At 41.7% G+C, this 21,552-nt stretch overlaps 1 protein-coding gene across 2 annotated transcripts in view; it reads left to right on the top strand.

Moving 5' to 3' along the window:
• The window catches only part of ATP8B1 (ATPase phospholipid transporting 8B1), a 100,319-nt gene extending 85,803 nt beyond the window's left edge, over positions 1 to 14,516 (top strand). For both annotated transcript variants that reach the window (XM_006019093.3, XM_025198456.1), the window contains exons 20-28: positions 2,910 to 2,985; positions 3,539 to 3,671; positions 5,677 to 5,962; positions 6,795 to 7,018; positions 9,256 to 9,339; positions 10,166 to 10,411; positions 10,885 to 11,023; positions 12,203 to 12,333; positions 12,790 to 14,516. In XM_006019093.3, coding sequence (XP_006019155.1) covers positions 2,910 to 2,985; positions 3,539 to 3,671; positions 5,677 to 5,962; positions 6,795 to 7,018; positions 9,256 to 9,339; positions 10,166 to 10,411; positions 10,885 to 11,023; positions 12,203 to 12,333; positions 12,790 to 13,020 — 1,550 coding nt within the window. In that variant the 3' untranslated portion in view covers positions 13,021 to 14,516. The remainder of the gene's footprint in view (positions 1 to 2,909; positions 2,986 to 3,538; positions 3,672 to 5,676; positions 5,963 to 6,794; positions 7,019 to 9,255; positions 9,340 to 10,165; positions 10,412 to 10,884; positions 11,024 to 12,202; positions 12,334 to 12,789) is intronic.
• The last annotated feature ends 7,036 nt before the right edge of the window (positions 14,517 to 21,552 follow it).

The raw sequence follows: 21,552 nt of genomic DNA, 5'->3' as shown, positions 1-21,552 counted from the left end.
TCCTGCAGCTGTCACCTGCCCCCCCATCACTCCTATGGATCACGTCTGCCTCCTGATTTTCCCCTCCACACAGACCTTAAATCCCCACCCCAAGCCTGCACGCCCCCCTCAGCTAGCCCCCCATCCTGATTCTCCTTGGATCAGATGGCCATTTTAACGTGATCTAACCTTCCCCTAAGCCCCCTCTCCTTCCCCACCAATGTCTGTACTTAGCCAAATTCAAGCATGTAGTTTCTTAACCTGTGTCATGCAGTCTGGATCTGTTCCATGGAGACATTTGATCTGGCCCACAGACAAGGGACTTTAGTGGGGGGGGCTTTGGCAGTAGCTGCCTTCCCATGCAGTTGTGGGAAGGAAAAGCACAAGCTAGGGACACTCCCTGTACCACTGCAGGGAAAAGACGAAGTGGTGGCTAGGTCCCAGTGCCTGCACATCTCTAACCCAAACCTGGTCACACTGGCTCACAGCCAGTAAAGGGTTCCCACTGCTATCTTAAAGTATTTTTTAATCAAGACCAGAAAGATTTCTAAAGGATGTGCAACATCTCCCACAGCATTTCTGCTTGATGCAGAATTTATTTGTATAGCAGGTTGGACTAAATGATGACAATAGCCTTAAAGCTATGAGTGCTTTCTATGGAAAAGTCTGACCATATTTTTCCAGGGGAAAAGCAGTGTTTACAATTCACTACCCACTAATTTACTTTTCCAGTTGTATGGGTATCTGACCAGAAAGTAATTCCAAAGATAGAGACACCAGTTTAAAAAAGCCTGGTGCTCTTTCCATTTTAAATTTTCCCTTTACATGGATGAGACACCTGGCTGAGCTTAATCACATTAAGTCATACATGGGATTTCTCTCTCTCTCTCTTTCTCTCTCTCTCTCTTCCCCCCCCTCTCCCCCCCACTTTTTTTAAAGCTGCCAGCTCAGAGAGGAGACATCTCTTCTAAGATGACAAGACATGCAGTATTGGGTTAATGAATTCTACCAGCAATAAATTATTTAGAGCTTTACAAACCGTAATTAGCCTTCACAACACCTTTAGGTAGCAGAAAGGTTATTTTTCCTGTCTCCTACTCTCCTTGGTCCCAGCCTTTCCTCCCACCCAGTCCTTATCCAGCAAGTTCAAACTCTTTGTCCCAATCTATTCCTTTGCTTTCTCAGCCTGTTTTTTGTCTCATCAACATCAAATCTGACTTCTTCCTTTTCCATACTGCCTGTGTCAGAGCTTTCTTCTGAGAGACCACGTTCCTTCTCTGTGTCCAGACCCACAACATCCTGAAGGAGCCATTACTGGAAAAGGTCAGCTTTGCTGATATAAACCTGCTCTGGAGCATACTTAGTTGCTCTGTGGGGATGCAGCATGCAGTTTTATTTCATGTAGGATCTGTGAGGAGCATGCTTAGTAAGGATGGAATAACAGGCCAGGTTGTGTAATGTGAAGTCCCTGCTACAAAGAATAGGAGGCTAGAGCATTTCAAAGAAACCTTATATTCAAGAATATAACATTGGTAAAACACTCTTTTTTTTCTAGTTTTTTTCTTGGAAGTGACCGCACTGGTGTGACTAAAATGTATTTAAAAAAAAATCAGGCTAAGGCTCAGCATTGTGAAATATTAATCATTTGAGCTGAAATGTTTAAGTTATAAGTAACTGAAATAGGGTCCCACTGGAAAAATGTCTGGCAACTTAAATAAGAGGTTATAGTAGACCCAGTTTTATTAATAACGTTTGAATCAGGGAGTGTGACATGCCCCAACTCCAGAGGTGGCCTGGGTGCACCTTTGAGATACTCCTGGGGTGCTTCCCTTCTTCTGGGGTGCCTTTCTGCCCTGAATCCCCCCCCCCCTTGCTGTCTGCTGCTTGTCCACTGAGAACCAGCTGAGATGTGCTGGGGTCAATTTCTTGGCCTGTGGCACCTCGGCCTTGCCTGTCTTACCCTATCTCATTCTCGCTAGCTCTTAGCGGAGGGGATTTTGCCAGGTAGAAGAATCATAACTTTGTCTAGTTGTGCACTCAAAGATGGATCCCCTTTTCCATAGAATGGGCAAGCCTGTATGGGCAAATGCTCTGGAATTACAGTTAACACTGAAAATTAGGGAGTAAAAAATAACAATAAGGATTTTTAAATAATAGAAAAAACCAGCCTAAGAAACCAGTAATTATATACTGAGATACAGCTAGAGATACAAAAACAAGCAAAAGGAAACAGAACAGTAATCTGTTCTTATCCTGCACCTTAAACCCATGGATGCAGTCCCTAGCCAGCTTCAAGAGGTTAAAAAGCAGCTTCTTGTCTCTGACATCCCAGCCAGAGCCTCCTGCAAGTTGTCCTGTCAGCTTCTTTACTCAGCCCTCCAGGGTGCAGGACTACAGCCTACCCTGTGCCCCAGGAAGACTAAAGCCAAAGTCATGCTCCCAAGGCTTATGTAGCTGGCTTATCTAGCTGGTCACACATATCACCTCTTGCACTATTGGGAGGCTTCCACTATAACTTTATGCCGTGGCAGAAATCATTCCTGATCTAGTCAGAAATCTGAAAAGACCTTCCTTCCCCAAAAGCTGTTTTTCACTTGCCACAGTTGCATTGGCTACATCTGTTCATGTAATTTAAACCAGTATTTATTTTGTGCCAACTTCTTTGTTTAATGAGAATTGTGTAAGTTATTCTTCCACTTTTCAACCCCTACTTTTCCTAGAGCAGATGATAAGTATTGCTACAGAAATGATGTAGTGACTTGCTTTTCTCCTTTGTACTTAATTGTCCACTGTCCTACATATCCCTGTGCATGCCAGTTCTAAGGGAGAATTTTGTTAGTTAAAATAAAAACAAGTTTTCTATTTTTAAGCTTAGTCGCTTACAAAGTCCTCATTACAAAATTTAACTAGTTCTGCATTTTTAATAACAGAAACAGCTGAAAATATTGGGTTTTCCTGTGAGCTTCTAACAGAGGAAACTACTATCTGCTACGGAGAAGATGTCAGGTCAGTCTAAAGTGTCTTCTTTTGGATAGACATTTTTTTTTTTGGTAACAATATCATTCCTGAGAGTTGTTTTTAGGGCAGATATTGAAATGTTCTTTCCTTAAAACTAACTAGAGTTAACAGGATTTTGAGGTTCCAAGATAATATTATTTGGGTGGAATTTATCTAGAACACCAGAAGTAAGAATGCTGGAGGTTTAAGACTGCATAGCATTTTTAGACAAAGTGGTCAGAACTTTACCTTTCTTATTTGGAAAAGAGCGTCAGTATTTAAGCCATGTGATGCACCATCTCTGAGCCAGTGCTGTCCCTGTGTGTCCTAGCATGTAAAAGAGCTGCCTACTATATTGTTAAAAATATCTCACAGCATATGCTGTGTGCCTTTCCCAGATCACTTTCTAGGTCTGTGTCTGCCTAGTTCAAGGTTTATCTTTAGATTTGCCATAGATGCTGTGATGAACACTAACTACGCACGTCACCGTGAACATTAGTATTTACCTTAAGATGTTTGTTTTAGGTGAATTGTATTGATTTGTATGCATTTATTTTCCCAGTGCACTTCTCCAAACAAGGCTGGAAAACCAGAGGAACAGAGCTGGATCAAACACACAATCCTCACAAAGAACAACTGAACCTTTCTTTCAGTCTGGTAGAAATCGTGCTTTGATAATCACTGGTTCCTGGCTGGTATGTGAAAAATGGGAATTTGGGGAGGTTCATAACAGTCCAGAGTCTACTAGTGGAGAATTTTGGAACCTCATGCCTTTTCTAATCAAGGGCCCCCTCATTCATTACACTGTTATGCTAAAGCACTGTATGAAAGCTGTTTAACTTCTTTGCCTTGCTTTCTTCACTCTATAAAACGTGGTTAATATTGGTCAGACTTTGAAGTATTTTTGAAGACTAGGAATGAAAAGCCCTTGATTTAAAATAATAATATGCTTTGTATTTATGATAATCTTTTATTAATCATAATCAAAGCAAAACGAAATATCACCAATAAATATTTTTTCGACCAATACCAATAGCTGATTTTTAACCAGCCATATCGGTTGATACAGATCTGATTGCCAGTATGCAGCCCAGCAGCTTGGAGGGTAGTGTCCAACTGGTAAGTCTGGGGAGGGAGAGGGGCAGGAGCATGGGGGGTGTAGGTTGAGCCCCCCCCACATTGAGGGAGGGAGTAGGGCTGGGGGCTGTGCTGCCCAGTCAGGGTGGCATGTGGGATGGATCCGTGGGGGGTGCAGGAGGTGGGAAGGGGGTCAGCTCCCTGTCCTGCATGCAGCCCTGGGGCAGGCATGGGGGGCATGCGCCCCCTGGATTTGTGCATGGGATGAGGGCAGGTTGCCTGCTGTGCGCTTGGGGCCAGGGACTGTGCCGGCTTCTTCCTGGTGGGGGCTGGGCCGTGGCTGTGCTCGGGGTAGGCAGTGGCAGTGATGGAAGGGGGGCTATGGGGTGGGCTACAGCCACCCCAAAAATCGCCATAGCCCAGCCCTAGCCCAGCCCATCCCATCCCAGGAAGAGGTCAGCACAGACCCCAGTCTGAGCTGTGGCTGAGCCCACAGTCTGCCCCTCACCCTGTACAAAATGCCTTCCCCAGGGGTGTGTGTAGGGTGGGGAGCCGCTCCCTCGCCCCCCCCATGAGCCGCCCGCAGCTCCATCCCACACCCTGCCCTGCCCCTGCCCCAGCCCCGCTCCTTCCCTCAATGTGGGGGCCTCAGTCTGCCCTCCCCCATGCCCCTTCCCTACCCCACTCTTCCCCCACAAACTAACCGGGCGGACACTGCTCTCTAAGCTTCAGGGCTGCATTCCTGGCCATGTGCATGTTGTATCTGCGCGCATGCATGCGGCATTTATTGGTGACGTTATTGGCCACATCGGCCAAAAAAAAGCCAGTTGCCGACAGTGTCAATTTTTCTTTCGTTGGTGCCGATACGATATGGACTGATTATATCAGTGCACCTCTATTAAATATTCATTCCATTTTTAAAATAAGATTCTTAACCAGGGAACCCTTTAATCCTAAAAAAAAATAAATCTGAAAGATGCAAAATAAGATTTCTTGTTTTCCAAATGAAACTGCCCTGAACAGATCCTAGTCATAACCTTATAGTAGCAACAGAGTTAGAGGTTCTGAAAGAAGTGACAGAAATAAAGACGCAGGTTCATATGATGCTCTTACAAGAGTTCAAAAACCACTGAAGGACTTTCAATCAGAGAGCCACTACTTAACAATCCAAGTACTGGCAAGTCTCTTATTAGCAGAATTCTGTAAGGATAAGAATTGAAGAGATGGACCAGCAAAAAAATGATGTAAAACTATTCAGATGAGAAGTGCCTGTTTAACCTATGTTACCACCTTGGGCTCAAATCCAGCTCCCCATCAGACTAGTCAAGTGCCCACTAGACTATCTGGATTAAGGGGAAGAGGGTCCTCTTCCTCCTCCTCTAGCATCAAGCAGATGCTAGCTCTCATTGTTTTTCACCAAATAATTTTTTAGACTTGCATCACAAGGAGCACTTAACTGCCTACAGTTGTAGTTGTATGTGGGTCTCATTGTCTCAAACAGGTAACAACAAAAATCAAAACCAAAATAATACTTTAAAAATGATGAGCTTCTGCTTAATGTTAGGTTACAGGGGGTGCTCAGAACTTGCATTAACCTCACCACTATGTTTTATGTATATGCAGAATGAAATCCTGTTAGAGAAGAAAAAGAAGAAAAAGAAACTAAAATTGAAATTCCCCAAAACAGCAGAAGAGAAACAGATGCGTATTGAGACCAGGAGGAGAGCTGAAGTTAACAAAGAACAGCAACAAAGGAACTTTGTAGACCTAGCATGCGAATGCAGGGCAGTGATCTGCTGTCGAGTTACTCCTAAACAAAAAGCAATGGTGGTGGAGCTGGTGAAGAAGTACAAGAAAGCTATTACTTTGGCTATTGGGGATGGTGCTAATGACGTAAACATGATTAAAAGTAAGTCACCTATAAAGATTCCCTATGTTTCTTTTTTTTTTTCCTGAAGCTCTTGGATTATTTTAATGAAAGTGCTATTTTAACTTGTCTAGGTAGTTTCTAAGAACTGAGAGAGGAATTTTTACATGCAGAAGTTCATTACACGTGTTAACATCATCATTGTTCAAGTATTCATTTATCCATGTTAGCATGCCTTTTAAAGGAGAGGAAACACTTTTTTGGTGACATGTTCAACAGATTTCACATTTACATCTATATTTTTATCATTACTGACCTTCTTTGAAGACCTAAGATTCATGCAAGCTTCATAGTCAGTAATTCCTCTCCTACCATCTTTATCCCATCATTAGTTCACACCTTAATCTTGACTAGAAGCTCCTTGGCATAGGGGATCTATATTTGGTCTATATGATATCAAGCATTTATTGTATAAGTAACTTCAGTGTTATTTCCATTTCAAGCAAAATGTACTTGTTTATTTCTAAACATTTATTTTTTTTATATCAAACATTTTTGTTATCCATTCTGTTCTTTTCTGATTTGCTATATTCAGCATGAACCTTGGTGGTAGACCAAGTAGATCTGAACTTTTAAACCATAAATAGAACCTTAAGAATAGGTAGCAGGAAAAGATTTCCTCTTGGAAATGTTAGTCCTTAATGGAGGTCTTCCTGTACTTAAAGAATGGTTGGGGCTGGATAAATTGATGGTAGGTAATGGGAATTATTTAATGATTTAGGAAAGTTGGGATCTTAATTTACATCTTGACTTTTTCAATAGTGTATCTTGTTTCATTGAGATCCTATTGTCTACATTTTTTGTTAAATTTTAGCTGCCCACATTGGTGTTGGAATTAGTGGCCAAGAAGGCATGCAAGCTGTCATGTCAAGTGACTATTCTTTTGGACAATTCAGATACCTCCAAAGACTGCTGTTAGTCCATGGCCGATGGTCTTATATAAGGATGTGCAAGTTCCTACGATACTTCTTCTATAAAAACTTTGCATTTACACTAGTGCATTTCTGGTATTCATTCTTCAATGGCTATTCTGCCCAGGTAAGAGAAAGCATGTACATGTCTAACAGGAATGAGAAAATACTTCCTTTTGGCCAATACAAAATAGTGAAGACTGAATTAGAAATGGCAAGGATGTAATTCAGGTGAACATCCTTAAAGGTTGCTTAGCATTAAAACTTCCACATCGTTGATTCATACTTCTTTTATTGTTCTTGACTTGTAGATCATAATGACTTTTTATAGAGACACAACTTGTCTTAACCTTCACAAATGTGTAACACTTTTTTCGGTATGAATCAATATAGTTTATCATGTGTACACAAAAAAGATATAGTAAAGAATAGTTTTATGGATAGTTGGCCATTACAGCATAAAGCTTAAAATCAATAGTACATCTGTGCTATGAATATTGAGATATTAGATGAGGGAATGGGGAAAATACAGCTCCCTGGTTTGCTGTTTGTGAAGCAGCCTGTTCCCTTCACCTTCAAAAAGCCTGAAAAAGTCCTTCATATTTTAACTTATCAAACTTTTTTTGTCCCAAATTACTGAAATTTCCATCTAGTGCAAATCTTACGGTTGATAACCTATAGAACCCTACACAAATATTCTTGTATCATTTGTGGATCTCATGTACTACATTAGTTCAGACAAGGTTCCCCAGGACTTTACAATCAAAGACCATAGTCCTGTTGCCTGTTCAATCCATGTGGACCTGCTTGCAGGCTCAGGACCTCCATGATAAAAGTAGCTCTAGTGAGACCTATAGAGTTACTTGAATGATCTGCAGGATTCTGAAGGGTCTGCAGGATTTTCCTTTAATGGAGACTTTACAAATGCAGGAGGGAGACTGCAGCCATCAGAGTTCAGGAGACTCCTTTTTAATCTTCTCTAACGTTTGGTTCTGTCTCCAGCATGCCAATCCCAGCAGACACTCAAGACAGAAAATCAAGTGAATGATATCTGTAGTATGGGGGAAACATAGAATCACTCTCTCTCGTTCTCACTTCTGTGTTTGCCTGTGTGCATGCATACGTTTTTCTACTATGGGGTCTTTACTTTAGGATTCTTGTGATTGATATTTGTTGCCTGTGAGAAAAAGGTTCTGTTAAATCATAGATGTTTCCTTAGCAATCAGATAGAGTGCAGTGACAACAACTAAAATAAAATTACTTTTATGGGAGAAGTAAAGACTAATTACAGAAAATTGATTTAATGCAGGGTATAAATTGCAGTATGTAAATTCTCCAAACTAAATATCTGATCTATATGATGAAAAGTAAAGAGTGAAAGTAATCGATTAAAGAATATTTTTGTTTTTCTAACCCAGTGCTGGTCAGTTTTGATGTTCTTTCATCGGGAACTGTCCATGAGAACATAAACAATGCTAACATTTCATTTAAAACCACAACAACAAACCCCCCAAAACACAGCATTTTAAATGGGTCAGCTATTTATTGACGCCTTTTACTTTACATTAAATGTTTTGGGTGTCAACATTTCACTGGAATTGGGCCCCAAGATGCATTTATTTTTGCAAAAAAAAATTTCCACTTTTTGTTCTGATTTTAGTGTGTTTGAATTTTTCTTGAAACAGGAAGTCCAAGTTTTGACACACCCTAGTTTTTGTCTGAGGTGTCAGTTCTCTGTTTTTGCAGCGTACTTATTATCAACATCTGCCTTTTGATATTCTCAGGCAGTTATAGATTTCATAGACATTAGGGCTGGAAGGGACATAAGAAGATCATCGAGTCCAGCCCCCTGCCCCAGAGGCAGGAAGTCAGCTGGGGTCATAGGATCCCAGCAAGAAAAACATCCAGATTTCTCTTGAAGGTGTTCAAAGTAGGTGCTTGAACCACCTCTGGCGGCAAGCTATTCCAGACCTTGGGGGGCTCAGATGCTGATGAGTCTGTAGCTCCCCAGATCCTTCTTCTTCCCTTTCTTAACAATGGGCACTATATCTGCCCTTTTCAATCATGTTATGACTGATTTCAGTTGAAGCTTGTGTGTATCCGAGGAAAGAATGTTGTCCTTTGTTTCTCATCTGTATCATAGGGTCTTATGATAAAAAAACAAAAAAAATCAAGGGGGAGCATGATTTGACAAATGCATAAGATGATGTGATGAAGGGAGGGATAGGTTAATGGATCATTTATCGTATCAAATGGGTAATTCAGTCAGCTTTGTTAATAGTCTAGCATTGATTGTGAATTTCTACTAAGTTTCTACTAAATATAATTGTTTTAACTAATAAATCAACAAACTTTATTTTTCAGACAGCTTATGAAGACTGGTTTATCACACTTTACAATGTACTATATTCGAGTCTTCCAGTTCTTCTAGTTGGCTTGCTTGACCAGGTATGCTGCCAAAATTATTCACATGAATTTTAGAAACAGACATTAAAGCAAAATTATGAGTAAATGTGTCAAGCGATTTTTTTTTCTTTTTCCTTCTAATCTTACTTGTCCTGAATTAGAGAGGATATAATCTAATCGATTTCAGTATTGCATTAATGTACTAATCTGCTGTAAATATTAGCAGATGGCTTTTTCCCATTTTTGTTAATGAAAATAAAACTATAAATATTCCATTAATTAAAACAAAAATTGAGGAATAACAAGTGCTATAATTTTGTTACTTAAGCACAAGATAAAGAAATAGAGCTATAAGAGAGATACTGGGCCATATAATCTAGTTCAGGGGTTTTCAACCTTTTTTTGAGGAGTGTAGCCCTTCTGGTGAGTACCCCTCCTGGTGGGTACCCACGTCTGGATGTGGAGCAGAGGGGAGGGACCCCTGGCAGCTGAATGTGAAGTGGTGCCTTGGCATGCCATATACTCCCTGGGGCCTTCCCAAGTACCCCCAGGGGTATGCCTACCCCCAGTTGACAACCTCTGCTCTAGTTTGTTGGAGGTAGCCAGCGCTTTTCAGCCTCTTGTGGGCTAAAATCAAGTGTAATCTAAGTCTCAAACTGATGAAGCTCCATATCAAAGCTTTTGCCAGCCCTCTCCTGATTGGAACCTACTTATGTTTTCTAGCCAAAATGTATTCATGGCCAGGCCAGCTGTTGGGGTGACCTTGCTAGCTGCTCTAACAACCCACTCCAAAATGCAAAGTAGAGAGAAAACTTGTACAAAGTATGGCACTGACATTTCTAATTCCAGTAACTTTCCCTCTATTAAGGATGTGAGTGACAAACTGAGTCTTCGGTTCCCTGGCTTGTATATATCTGGACAGAAAGATCTCCTTTTTAACTACAAGAAGTTCTTTGTAAGTTTGATCCATGGAATTATCACATCACTGATTATTTTCTTCATACCATATGGAGCTTACCTTCAAACCATGGGTCAAGATGGAGAGGCACCTTCAGATTACCAGTCTTTTGCAGTTACAACAGCCTCTTCCCTTGTACTTGCAGTGAATTTTCAGGTATGTAGATCTACAGCAGGGGTGGGGCTGGATGCCTGCAGGGCCGGATGTGGCCCGCCAGACCATTCTATCTGGGCCGTGGGGCCCCTAAAAAATTTAGAAAATGAGTATTTATCTGCCCCTGGCCACCTATCATGCAGCCCTCAATGCCTTGCCAAAACTCAGTAAGCAGCCCTCTGCCCAAAATAATTGCCCACCCCTGATCTATAGTGATGATCTCACTTATACCTCTTTCTTTCAGAGAAAAAAGCTAATACGTGAAATGTCTTTATATTTTTAACAGTTCATACCATTCCACCTTTGCTTGTTTAATTATTATGTTTCCCTCCAGTACACTTCTTCAAAATATTCCAAAGTGTATTATATCTACAAAGTAAAGGGGGTTTTAAATAACAAGTATCAGTTTTCAGCATATTAAACTGCATGCCTCTGGATTTTTTTTTTAATTCATGGTAGATTTGATTTACTTTCAGATCGGTTTGGATACATCTTACTGGACTTTTGTTAACGCATTCTCAATATTTGGGAGTATTGCACTTTATTTTGGTATCATGTTTGACCTTCATAGTGCTGGAATACATGTTCTCTTCCCATCAAGCTTTCAGTTTACAGGTCAGTTTGTTGTTCTGTACAGTGTTGTTACATATAAAGCTAACTTATTTCTAATTCAGTAATAAAATACATCTGCCAGGGCACATCTACATGGGCCGCAAGGTTTTTGCTCCACAGCGTATTGCTTCCTGGAAGCTCCCAGGTATGTGGTTTACATGTGTGCCCAGAGCGCAGCACATGGGGCCAGGTCATAGTGGCCCTGGCTGGCAGAGGGTCTTGGATGGTCAGCCTGCCAGCCTGGGGCTGCTCCAGTAGGGCTCGTTGTGCTGCGGAGGGCTGCCACATTGCAGTTAAATATTTGTTTTACCCTAATTTGTCTCTTTACAAGAACGTTAATAGTTAATTGGCAGAATTGAAAATGAAGCAAGTATTATAAATTTTGTGCCAGGCTTGTTGGTTGGTTAGAAAAAGAAATACATGATACAAAGACTAAAATTTGCTTACAAAGTGGCTTAGTTTTGACTAGAGGCTTTTAAAAAAAATACTAATCCTTGTGCAAATATTTGTTTAATGTGAAATTGAAAGAAAAATACTTGCATCATATATTTAGTAGTAGCTTTTTTTAAATGAACAATTAATTACGTTTTGATACACAATTGTAATGTAACTCAGGAATCGGGGTTTTCATTTTCTGTGTTGGGTTCTACTTAAATTGCAGAGGAACTAAACAATTTTCGTGGGCTGGTCATGGCCTAAATAGTGAATTTTGTGGATATTTCCTGGATGAAAGTTTAGATATATTTATGTATGCTTACCTTAATAAAAACAATCCATTAAGGTAGGCACCTATGCCCTGGTGGGGGCAGGAGGGATGAGGGGGTGAATACAATCTTGTGTGTAGCTGGAACCAAGCAGAGCAGCCCTTGGCAAGGCGACTGCTGCCCTTCATGCCACCATGTCAGCCAGCGCCTTCCCCACTCTCTCCCCTTCCTGGGTGGGCTGTGAGGCCAGGCCAGAGTGGCAGTGAGAACCACTGGCTCCCACTGGGGAACCAGCATTTTATTTATTTATTTTTTAAGTTGATTATGTGGACAATCCCTATTTTGCATTTTCTGCAAAATCCTGGAACTGTGAATTGAGTAGACCCTTATGTATGAACAACTGTTGAATATAAAATGTATAATGGTGGGTCATAAAAAACAAACAAAAGACGCACTAATTTTCACCTCTTATTACCAGGGACCGCTCCAAATGCTCTTAGGCAGCCCTACCTCTGGCTGACCATAATTTTATCAGTAGCTGTTTGCTTGCTTCCTGTTGTTGCACTACGATTTTTGTCAATGACAATCTGGCCTTCAGAAAGTGATAAAGTAAGTAGAAATGTTCAGAATTTTCTTATAGAGCATTTACCTAAAGTGAATGTTTGGAATGCTCATTACCTTTAAGAAAATAGCTTTTTTTGTTAGGCCTGTGCATTTTGGCTTCTACAGCAGCCTAAGTGCTAGACAGTTCACCAACTTTATCAATAGACACATAGATGGTTTAATGTACAGCATGCCCAGGCTAATTTTGAAGGCATTTAAAGCCAATAAGAATGCAAAATAAAACATTTTTAAAAGACCACCCCCTCCTCAAAACTTTGATGTGCCACACTATATGGTTTTGCTTTTAATACTGCTGGGAAACAAAAATAAAGAAAAACCTTTTCTAATAAGCATGTAGCACTTAGCAGCACATTATTTTCCAAGATACTGTTAGCAGATGAGATCTTTCCCCAACCATCCCCTCCTCTAATTCAACCTATTGTGCCATTTCCTTTTATGAAGATTCAGAAGAACCGTAAGAAGTACAAGATCGAGGCGGAACAGTGGAAGCCGAGGCCGAGTGCTTTTCGTCGAGGGATATCAGGCCGTCGTTCTGCCTATGCCTTCTCCCATCAGCGGGGATATGCTGATCTCATTGCTTCTGGGCGCAGCATACGTAAAAAACGAGCTCCTTTAGACGCTGTGCTAGGCAACAGCATGGCAGAAATTAGACAAGCTGCTGAAACGAGCTGATTTTTCTGGTCCTTGGAGAAAGGCCGTTATCTAAGTGATTGCACAAAGATTGTTGGGGGTTTTGTTTTTTTGTTTTTTATCGAAGACTCAGGATTTTTTTAAATAAAACTAAATCCCACCAGGATATGAAGACTGTACATTTTTCTTACAAAACTACTTCGATTGGGACTATAGAAGAATAGAAAGGCCCAGAAGGCTTTTAAAAATATATATATTCTAATTAGTCCTTGTGCAAATATTTGCTGAAAGTGAAGGATGTTGTAATGTCGGGTTTAAAAAACTCAACATTGTAATTTTTAGTGAAGCATGGAACTGCAAAACTTTTTCACTTTTTATTGGGATACCAGCATAGAATTGCAGCTAACATTTCATATTTTGACTCTAAAGTGGGAACTGAAGCAGTCAAAGTGTGCGCCATTTTGTTAAGCAGCTCAGTTTACAGTGAACTGGAGAAAACTGGGTTTTGTGGGGCAGGTTAGTGGGGAGAGATCCATTCAGTCTGATTTTCTTGTACAGCTGAAATTAACCCACGTTGTAGCTTGATTTAGTCCTCCTCAGATACCTGGTGGAGGATTAACACCTCTTATTAAGACATCTGCATTTTATAGATATGGTTTCAATTGATTTCTGTTTACTAAACAGTTAACAACAGCCTATTGCACTAACTCTGTCTTATTCTTTTTTGGCACCTTGTCAATGCTACTGGCTGCTTATTCTTGTGTAAGTAACTGCTTGGTGTACCGTGGGTGCAAAGAAATCTGAAAACCAGGTGAAGACTTACCTGGATTTTTGTAAATTTTTCCCTGGAAAATATTTGTGCCTGTCTACTTGTACAGTATTTTTATGAAGAGATATTTGGTCATTGTAGACCTACCTTTTGAATTGACAAATGTGTTTGTTCATTTCAGTTGCGTTTCAAAATGTAAGGGTTTTTTTCCTTTTTTTAGGAATAGATAAGAGAACAATTCACTTCCAGGCTGAACATACTTCACATGGTAGTTAGTAAATAGTATCTTCTAACTGTAAAAAGTTTTTTGTGTTTTTAAACCTTTTGCACATACATTCACTTAGTGTCTTCAAAATAAGGTGTATAAACAGTTCACTTTTTATCAACTTAGTCTTATGTTGACAATTATTCAAATGTTTGTAGAATATAAACACAATGTACAGTTAACATTTTAGATGTGGGCAAAAGTGTACATTTCATAATTTTACTCTAAGTAAAAACAAAAATGTTTACAGCTTTTCTTTTAATAAGTATGTAGATTAGGGGTAGGATAAGTTAGCCTTTTTTAAGAAAAGGCAGTGTGTATAATTTCCACTTCTCACTGAGATGGGAGTAATTGGTAAAATAAGTCTCAGACTTCTAAACAGGGTGCAATAACAGTTTTAATATGCATATGACTGTGGATACACTCCATTTACTTGTAAATGAAACCTAAAATGTAAAATATTTGTTTAAAGATAATAAACACTTTCATAATAGCTTGTCAACTTTTATCTTTTTACCAACATGGAAAACAAACTGGGTTTGATCATTTTAAATGTTTTGTGTGAATATTAAACGGTACTGCCCATGTATTCAACCTATTCTGCACACGTGTGTTTTGATAAAGCTGGTGATGCCACAAAATTGGTCTGAGTTTGTAGGGTGAGGAGTTATTTCTGCAAGCAAGCATTCAGTTGATAGCTTGGAAGAGAACTTCAAAGGTTTGTCAGGGCATATCAGAGTTTGCAAGTCATGCAAATGATCACCTTACAGCGGGGGGTCAGCAATGTTTTCTGACTGGGGGCTGGAATGACCCACCTCAGTCTGAGGTACGTGGGCACTAGAAACCAGCCACCCTCACTACTTCTCCTTGCTGTTCGACTGGTGCATGGTCCAGAGAGAGCTCCCTCTGTGCGCAAGTCCTGCATGTCCAGCTGCAGCACAGCATATGGAGAGCTCCCCCTCTGCCAAAGTCCCAGGTGCCTGACTATGGCACAGCATAGGCAGAGCTTCCCCTCTGCCAAAACCCTGAGTGCAAGAAGAGCCCCTTATCTCCAAATACTGCCGAAGTCCTGATTCTGTGGGCCACGTCTGGCCTGCAGGCTTTAAATTGCCAACCCTTGTCATGTAGCAAAAATGTTTGTGTAAATGGTGTTAAGCTGCTTTCTTCTCTCTCTCTTTTGGGCAATAGGCAGTAAATGAATAAAGAAAAGGGAGTGTACTGTTGAAAGCGTAATATTTGTTACACAGTGCAGAATCTATATTTTAAGAAGTGAAGAGGTGCATAAGTCTCTCTCTCTTATGGTGATCCAAGTTGCAGTTGATGCTTTTATTCATTTCTTCTTGGCAAGGGGTTATTTTTACTATTGCTATTATGATAGTGCTGGCCATGGAGCCAAACTGCTAGTCATTACACTGGTATAACCTTGCAACAGAAAGGTCCTTCTTCAAGGCGCTCATCAGCTAATTGGAATGCAAGAAATTCAGATGCGGTGACAATGTCCTTATCTTTCAGATGTAGTCTGCACCATAATTTTCCATATCTCTGCCCCTTGAAGGTTGAAACATATCCATCTGCTCTATATATGGCTGCAACTTCAAAATGTTCACCAGTGGCAGTTAGTCTTGGATTTGGGAGTCTGCTTGTGATGTAATCTTTTTTATGGTATATCTAGCTTTTGCAAACTATATCTAACTGAATACTTAAGGCAAGTTGCAGATGCTGGGAGGGGTATGGCATGTGTGTGTTAAGAGATGCTTGCAGAGCACAGCGTGTGGGATGCGGAGGATTACTGGAATGCCTCCCTAACACCAGCAGGATAGTGTCTCCCTGACACTTGTAAGATAGCAAGAAGTTCAGAAAAAGGTCTCATTATAATGCTAAAAATCACACCCCTGGGCAGGGCAAAAGTATGTTAATGAAACATATATGTATGTAAATGAAATACATGGCTAAAACATAGGTATAGAGACATGCTCAGTAGAGAACGTCTTATGTCAGTGGCTTGTAACCAATCACTGAGCGATACACTTGCAAACATATGTATAAAAGGTACCCAAAGGTAGAAACCGGTGGTGCTTGCTTTGCAAACGATTGCCAAGCACCCCTCTCTGCGCAGACTGGAAACAATAAAGATTAAGTTGGATCCTCCACCCCTGTGTGTTCATTGGCAATAGCACACCGGGCACGAACTCTCACTGTCCATTGGGGACAACACTTGGGTGCCTGTAGACACTCAGGACACTTGACTGATGCACTGTAATTACAGTGTCTTGGAGCAGACTCGATCAATTGAATCTGCTGGAGCGTGTTAATTTGCATGCTCCAGCAGCCTCAGTGTCTCGTGTATTCAGCGTCCCTGCACTTCAAAATGGTGGCCGGGGTGCTTTAACTGAAGCTCATCGAATGAGCTTTAGTTAAAGTGCCCCTGTTGCCATTTTGAAGTGTGGGGACAATGAATACACAAGACGCTCTGGGGGCTTTAATTAGAGTGACTCTTGGGAGCATGTGTTAAAGACACCCCTTAATCAGTAGTGACTCACGCAGAGGGTTTGTTACAGCTGTGAGATCTCAGAACCTGTCTACTGACTATAAGCTATTAGCATTTACATATTGGGAAATGTATAAGCAGAGATGGTATTCACTGACACAGCACAGTAGAGAATATTTAATGTTATGCCAAATATTGAAACTGTATTCTAGTGAATTTGGTAAACTCTCTTGCACGGAAAAACTTATTTGATATTGAGAGACCAGCAGTGGGAAACATCTAATGTTATTTTCCCTCTAGCTTTACTGTCCTATCTTCTCTCGTTTTGTTGTTGTTGTTTTTATCTCTACTGCCCCTTGTTTAGCTTCAGACTACTTTCCTTTCATACAAGTCTTCCTGTCTTCTTGGCGGTTCTTTGCAGACAAAATATTAGAAAGGGTAACTGCCCATGCCGGTTGCAGGCCTGCTGGTCTAATTGCAGAGAGGCAAATCCTGCCGCAACAGTTACACGTGTATGGCTGATGGCTGCTAGATGAGGGCGTATCTTTCCTCCTCCTCCTCTGTGCTGGCTCTGCGCTGACATTCGAAGAGGGCTGTTGCCTTTTTGATTTAGAGCCGCCAGGCATCATGATCTGCAGCCTGTTTGCCACAGTTAGTGGTCAATACCGCAGGCAGAAAAGGACCTCTTCAGGGTGTCCTTGAAGCACTTATGTGGGGCCCATCTGTCACGTTTCCCTGTTGTCAGTTCCCTGTACAGCACAGCCTTTGGTAGGCAGTTGTTGTTCATCAGGCCATGTGGCCTGCCCACCATAGCTGAGTCTGCAAGAGAATTGCCTCGATGCTGGTGCTATTGGCATATTGGTGACAATCCTACCAGCAGATCTTGAGAACGCTGCAGAGGCAGTGCTAATGAAAGCGCTCAAGGAGGTGTACATAGCAGTGATATAAGACCTATATAAGACCCAGAACAGTACAGTAGGATGGAGATAACAACACTTCTGTACACCTTAACTTTGGTCTGTGCCCATAGGCTGTGACTGTTCCAGACCTGCTTGAAAAGTCTGCCAAAGGCACTACTGGCTTTTGAGAGTCTGTCTACCTCCTTGTTGACCGTGGTATCATATGAGATGATGCCATCCAGGTAGGTGAACTGCTGCGCCTACCTGACCAGGTAGGTGAACTGCTGCAATCTACCTGACCAGGAGAGGGTGTAACCAGCACTGTGTTCTGTTAGGTGCCATGTTCTGGGAGGCGCACCTCACTCATGGCTGCTATGTCCATGTCTAGCCTAGCTAGCTCATGGGTAACCAAGGCTGAGCATCACTGAGGGCGGATACTGTCTTCAGAGTCCAACATTGTACGGATATTCCAATATGTAAAGTGCAGAGGTTTTCTTTTTCCTGCCTTTTGAGGTGTGGGTTGGAATTTTTGTTTTCTTTTTTGTTGTAATTTGGCCACTTTGAAGATGCCTGCTGACTGCAGCAAGCCAGCTGGGTGATAAGGAGATGAGCATTTCTTTGGGCCACTTTTTCTAGGCCCTTCTCCTATTTAGGAGCGAGCAGTGCTAGCCTTCAAAAAGGTTGCTCAGATGCACGGGGTGCTGCTGGGTGATGACATCGTCTCCGGGTTGTCATTGGAACGACCCATACTCCTGAGCTGCCTGCATGCAGGATTGGGACTGTGGCTTCCAGTGTCATCTTGCATCTTCTCCGGGTTGTCATCGGACATTGTTTTCACCTCTCTCAGCACTGTAGGAGTTGGGAGACTTGTTTCCTTCCTGCCTGTGCATGGGCATTTAAAGTGGAGTACACTTTGCACTGACTGGTCCCACTCTTTAGGCCTGATACTCATGTGCCTAGCGAACTAGGATGGCAGCAGAGAGATCTCCAGGCTGTCGGTTTAGTTTCAGAGTATCCTTCTCCTAGGTGAATTTCCAAGCCAGAGCTAAAGAGTCCTACCTACCCTAGTTATTTGGGTTGGGTCACTATTTGTCTGGAACCTCACCTTGGACCTTATTGCTATGGGAGGCCCTACCAGGAAAAATTTCCATCACTCTCAGGACCATCAGGGCACTCAAGCTTCACCACCATGACAAGGTTGCAATCCTATTACCATATCATCCGGTGTTGCCTTCCTGTCTCCCTGCTCCTTACTGCTTTTCCTCATTGCTGTGTCTTTGCAAGGGCGCCAGGGGACAAAGACTTGCAGTACTTGGAAAGTATGGTACTGGAAGAGATGGGACAGGAAGCCCTGAAAGCTACTGATTTGGTTGGGAATGATTTAAAAGGCACTTGGGATTACTCTGTATGCGCCAATGGCTGCATCGTAGTTACCTTGCTGCTGTGCTGAGACAGGGCTTCAGGTGATAAGTGGGTCATCCCACTCCATACCCCACCACAGAAAGACTCCTCTCTTTACAGACATAGCTTTAGGAACGATCTCCTCTTTACCCACTAACCCCCTCCCCTCAGTTCACCAGGGAGCACACTGCTCCTTCAAATAGCCACACTGGGCTCCATTCTCCCCATTTTATCCACCTCTTTTCTTCAGCTCTTACCCCTTTAAAATCTCCTTCCTTTTTGACCTGCAGGGCAATAGTTTGTCTAGCTATCTCTGTGGGACAGGGGAAGAAGTAGGGAGAAGGCCTGGTGCTAGGGTGGACTGTTCCAGTAACTCCTCTGATGGCAGATGTGCTGCCCGCTGCAGTCTGTAGAACCAAGTTGGAGAAGTCAACCCTATGATTGCAAACTAAATCAGAGAACAGTTGTATGGTATAGGAGGGGAGGGCCTCAAACCCCAACACCCAGATCTGCAAAAGCAAAGTTCAGTGATTGTAGCAACTTTGACAAGGAATTTCTGAACAAAAAGCCTTAACTATCATGTGCCAACAGAGCGCTGATTAACAGCACGGACCAAAATATATTCAGCAACTTCACATTTGTGAACCCTAAAATGAAGAAGATACTTTCCTGAGGTTTGCCTCACCCAGCACTTTCCTCATTAAAGGAGTTCTGTGAGCTGGTTCAAGCAACACTTTTGTCAACTGAGAACATAACTAATTTGATCAAGAACCAGGACAGAAAAGCACACCAGTGACAGCTCTGAGGGCATTTGTCAGTGTTCACTTGCTTGCTTTATGACTGTAGCACATACCAACCAAACTTCACTAATGACCATGTTTACTTGTAAGCTTGTTTGCTATTGCTCCTCCCCTCACCTGCCCTCCCCTCAATATTAATGTATTTAAGGGCATTAGGAAAGGAGTAGGTAGCAGGTCCTGCTCCCATTACTGATGTATGTAGCCAGCAAAATTCCCTGTGTAAGGCTAGCACATTTCAGCTCTTGCTGTGCTGTTCAGATTTGCCACTTTGGTGCCCAATCCTGCAGATCTTATTAAGGCAAAACTCCCAGTGAGAGAGTTGTGAGCTGGAGGACTGAGACATCCCAGCAAACTACCGTTTCAAGTGGGCTCCTTTGCAGCTTCCCTGTGTGCACATGCAAAGCTGTACATACACATCCACACACCTTTGCAATGACAAAATACCTGCACACAATTTGAACCAGAAAATGTTCCTGAGTGCTAACGTTCATATTTGTGTATACAAAACTGTTTGGGACAGAAAAGCTTTGCAGGGGCAGGTTCCAACACTTGTATGCAAATAAATCTTGGATTTCAAATCTAAATCTGAAATTATGTCATAGCATGTACCATGTTCAGTGTACAATCTGACCTGTTTCCTCTGCGGTGGGACTGTCTTTTAACACAGTTAGGAATATAAAGGGAAACTTATCCTTGGAGGTTTTTAAGGTGCAGCTAGACACAACCTTGGCTGGGATGATCTAGTTGGGGATGGCCCTGCTTTGAGCAGGGGGTTGGACTAGATGACCTCCCAAGGCCACTTCCAACCCTAACTTCCTATGAGTCTATGAACTGATGAATTAGATTTATATGCCTTTTTAGCTGCTGAAAACTAGGAAGATGATAAGGCTACTTCAGAGAGGATTGTTACTACTTTCGTGAAGGAAGGTAAGACCTCAGGTGCTAAGAATATTTTGGTGCATTCTGTTGTGTTTTGCCTTTTTAATATGGAGCATCAATTCACCTTTCACATTTTTATATTGACTGGGGACAGAGATGTGGACTGGTAATTACTTGAATGTTTGTTTAAACTGTTTGCATGGCATGAGCTCATGAGGTATACACCAACATTTTGAATTGTTAATAAAAATCACCTGTTTGGTTCGTGATAAGGAGAATATTTTGTTTGTTTGTATGTTTTAAAGTCAGCTTCTTTTACAGGTTCCCTTTTGACGGTAGGTCTGATTTGACTAATTCAGGTGGCATCATGGCAGGAGATAACAGGAATCAGGCTGATTTCATAAAATGGAACAAATTACAGCTGTATGCCTCTTATGGAGGCCATCTTATGGAGAGTGTGTGTGTGTGGGGGTGCTTATGGAGGCCATCTTTAAGTGGCCACATATCTTGGTCAGTTGCACCCGAGAATTGGGGTGAAGTTATGGCCTTCCTGGAATCCTTGGCGAATTTTGCCATGGATTTCAAAAGAGGCAAGATATCATCCCTGGTTATCAGGCCCCTTAAAATCTAAAGTGACCTCATATTTGGTATCATAGATTAGTAACTAGCAATAAGAATTGGCATCTACTGGGTCAGACCATAGGTCCACCTTTCCCAGTATCATGTGGCACACGGTAGCAGAGTGGATACTGAAAGGGAGAGTGAACTGGGGATGACTAGTGTTTTTTTTTCCACTGTTCCTCTCGCTTGTAGCCTCCACCATTTAAGCCCAAGGCAGAATTGATCCAAGTCATACAGTTTTCTATGAGCAACATAGTTTGATTGGTAGTGAACAGAAAATACATTTGCCCTTTGGTGGAGAGGCAAATCTTAGAGCAGCTTTTGCCATTTTTAAACCAGTCTGCGTGTGTTGAACTTCTGTTGTTACAGGTATAGACTGATTTCATAGATGTTAGGGTTGGAAGGGACCTCAATAGATCATTGAGTCCGACCCCCTGCATAGGCAGGAAAGA

Source organism: Alligator sinensis, unplaced genomic scaffold, assembly GCF_000455745.1.
Source record: "Alligator sinensis unplaced genomic scaffold, ASM45574v1 scaffold347_1, whole genome shotgun sequence".
In the NCBI taxonomy this organism is placed as follows: domain Eukaryota; kingdom Metazoa; phylum Chordata; order Crocodylia; family Alligatoridae; genus Alligator; species Alligator sinensis.
Note: the sequence above shows the minus strand (reverse complement) of the source record. Positions and strands in the feature narration are given on the sequence as shown.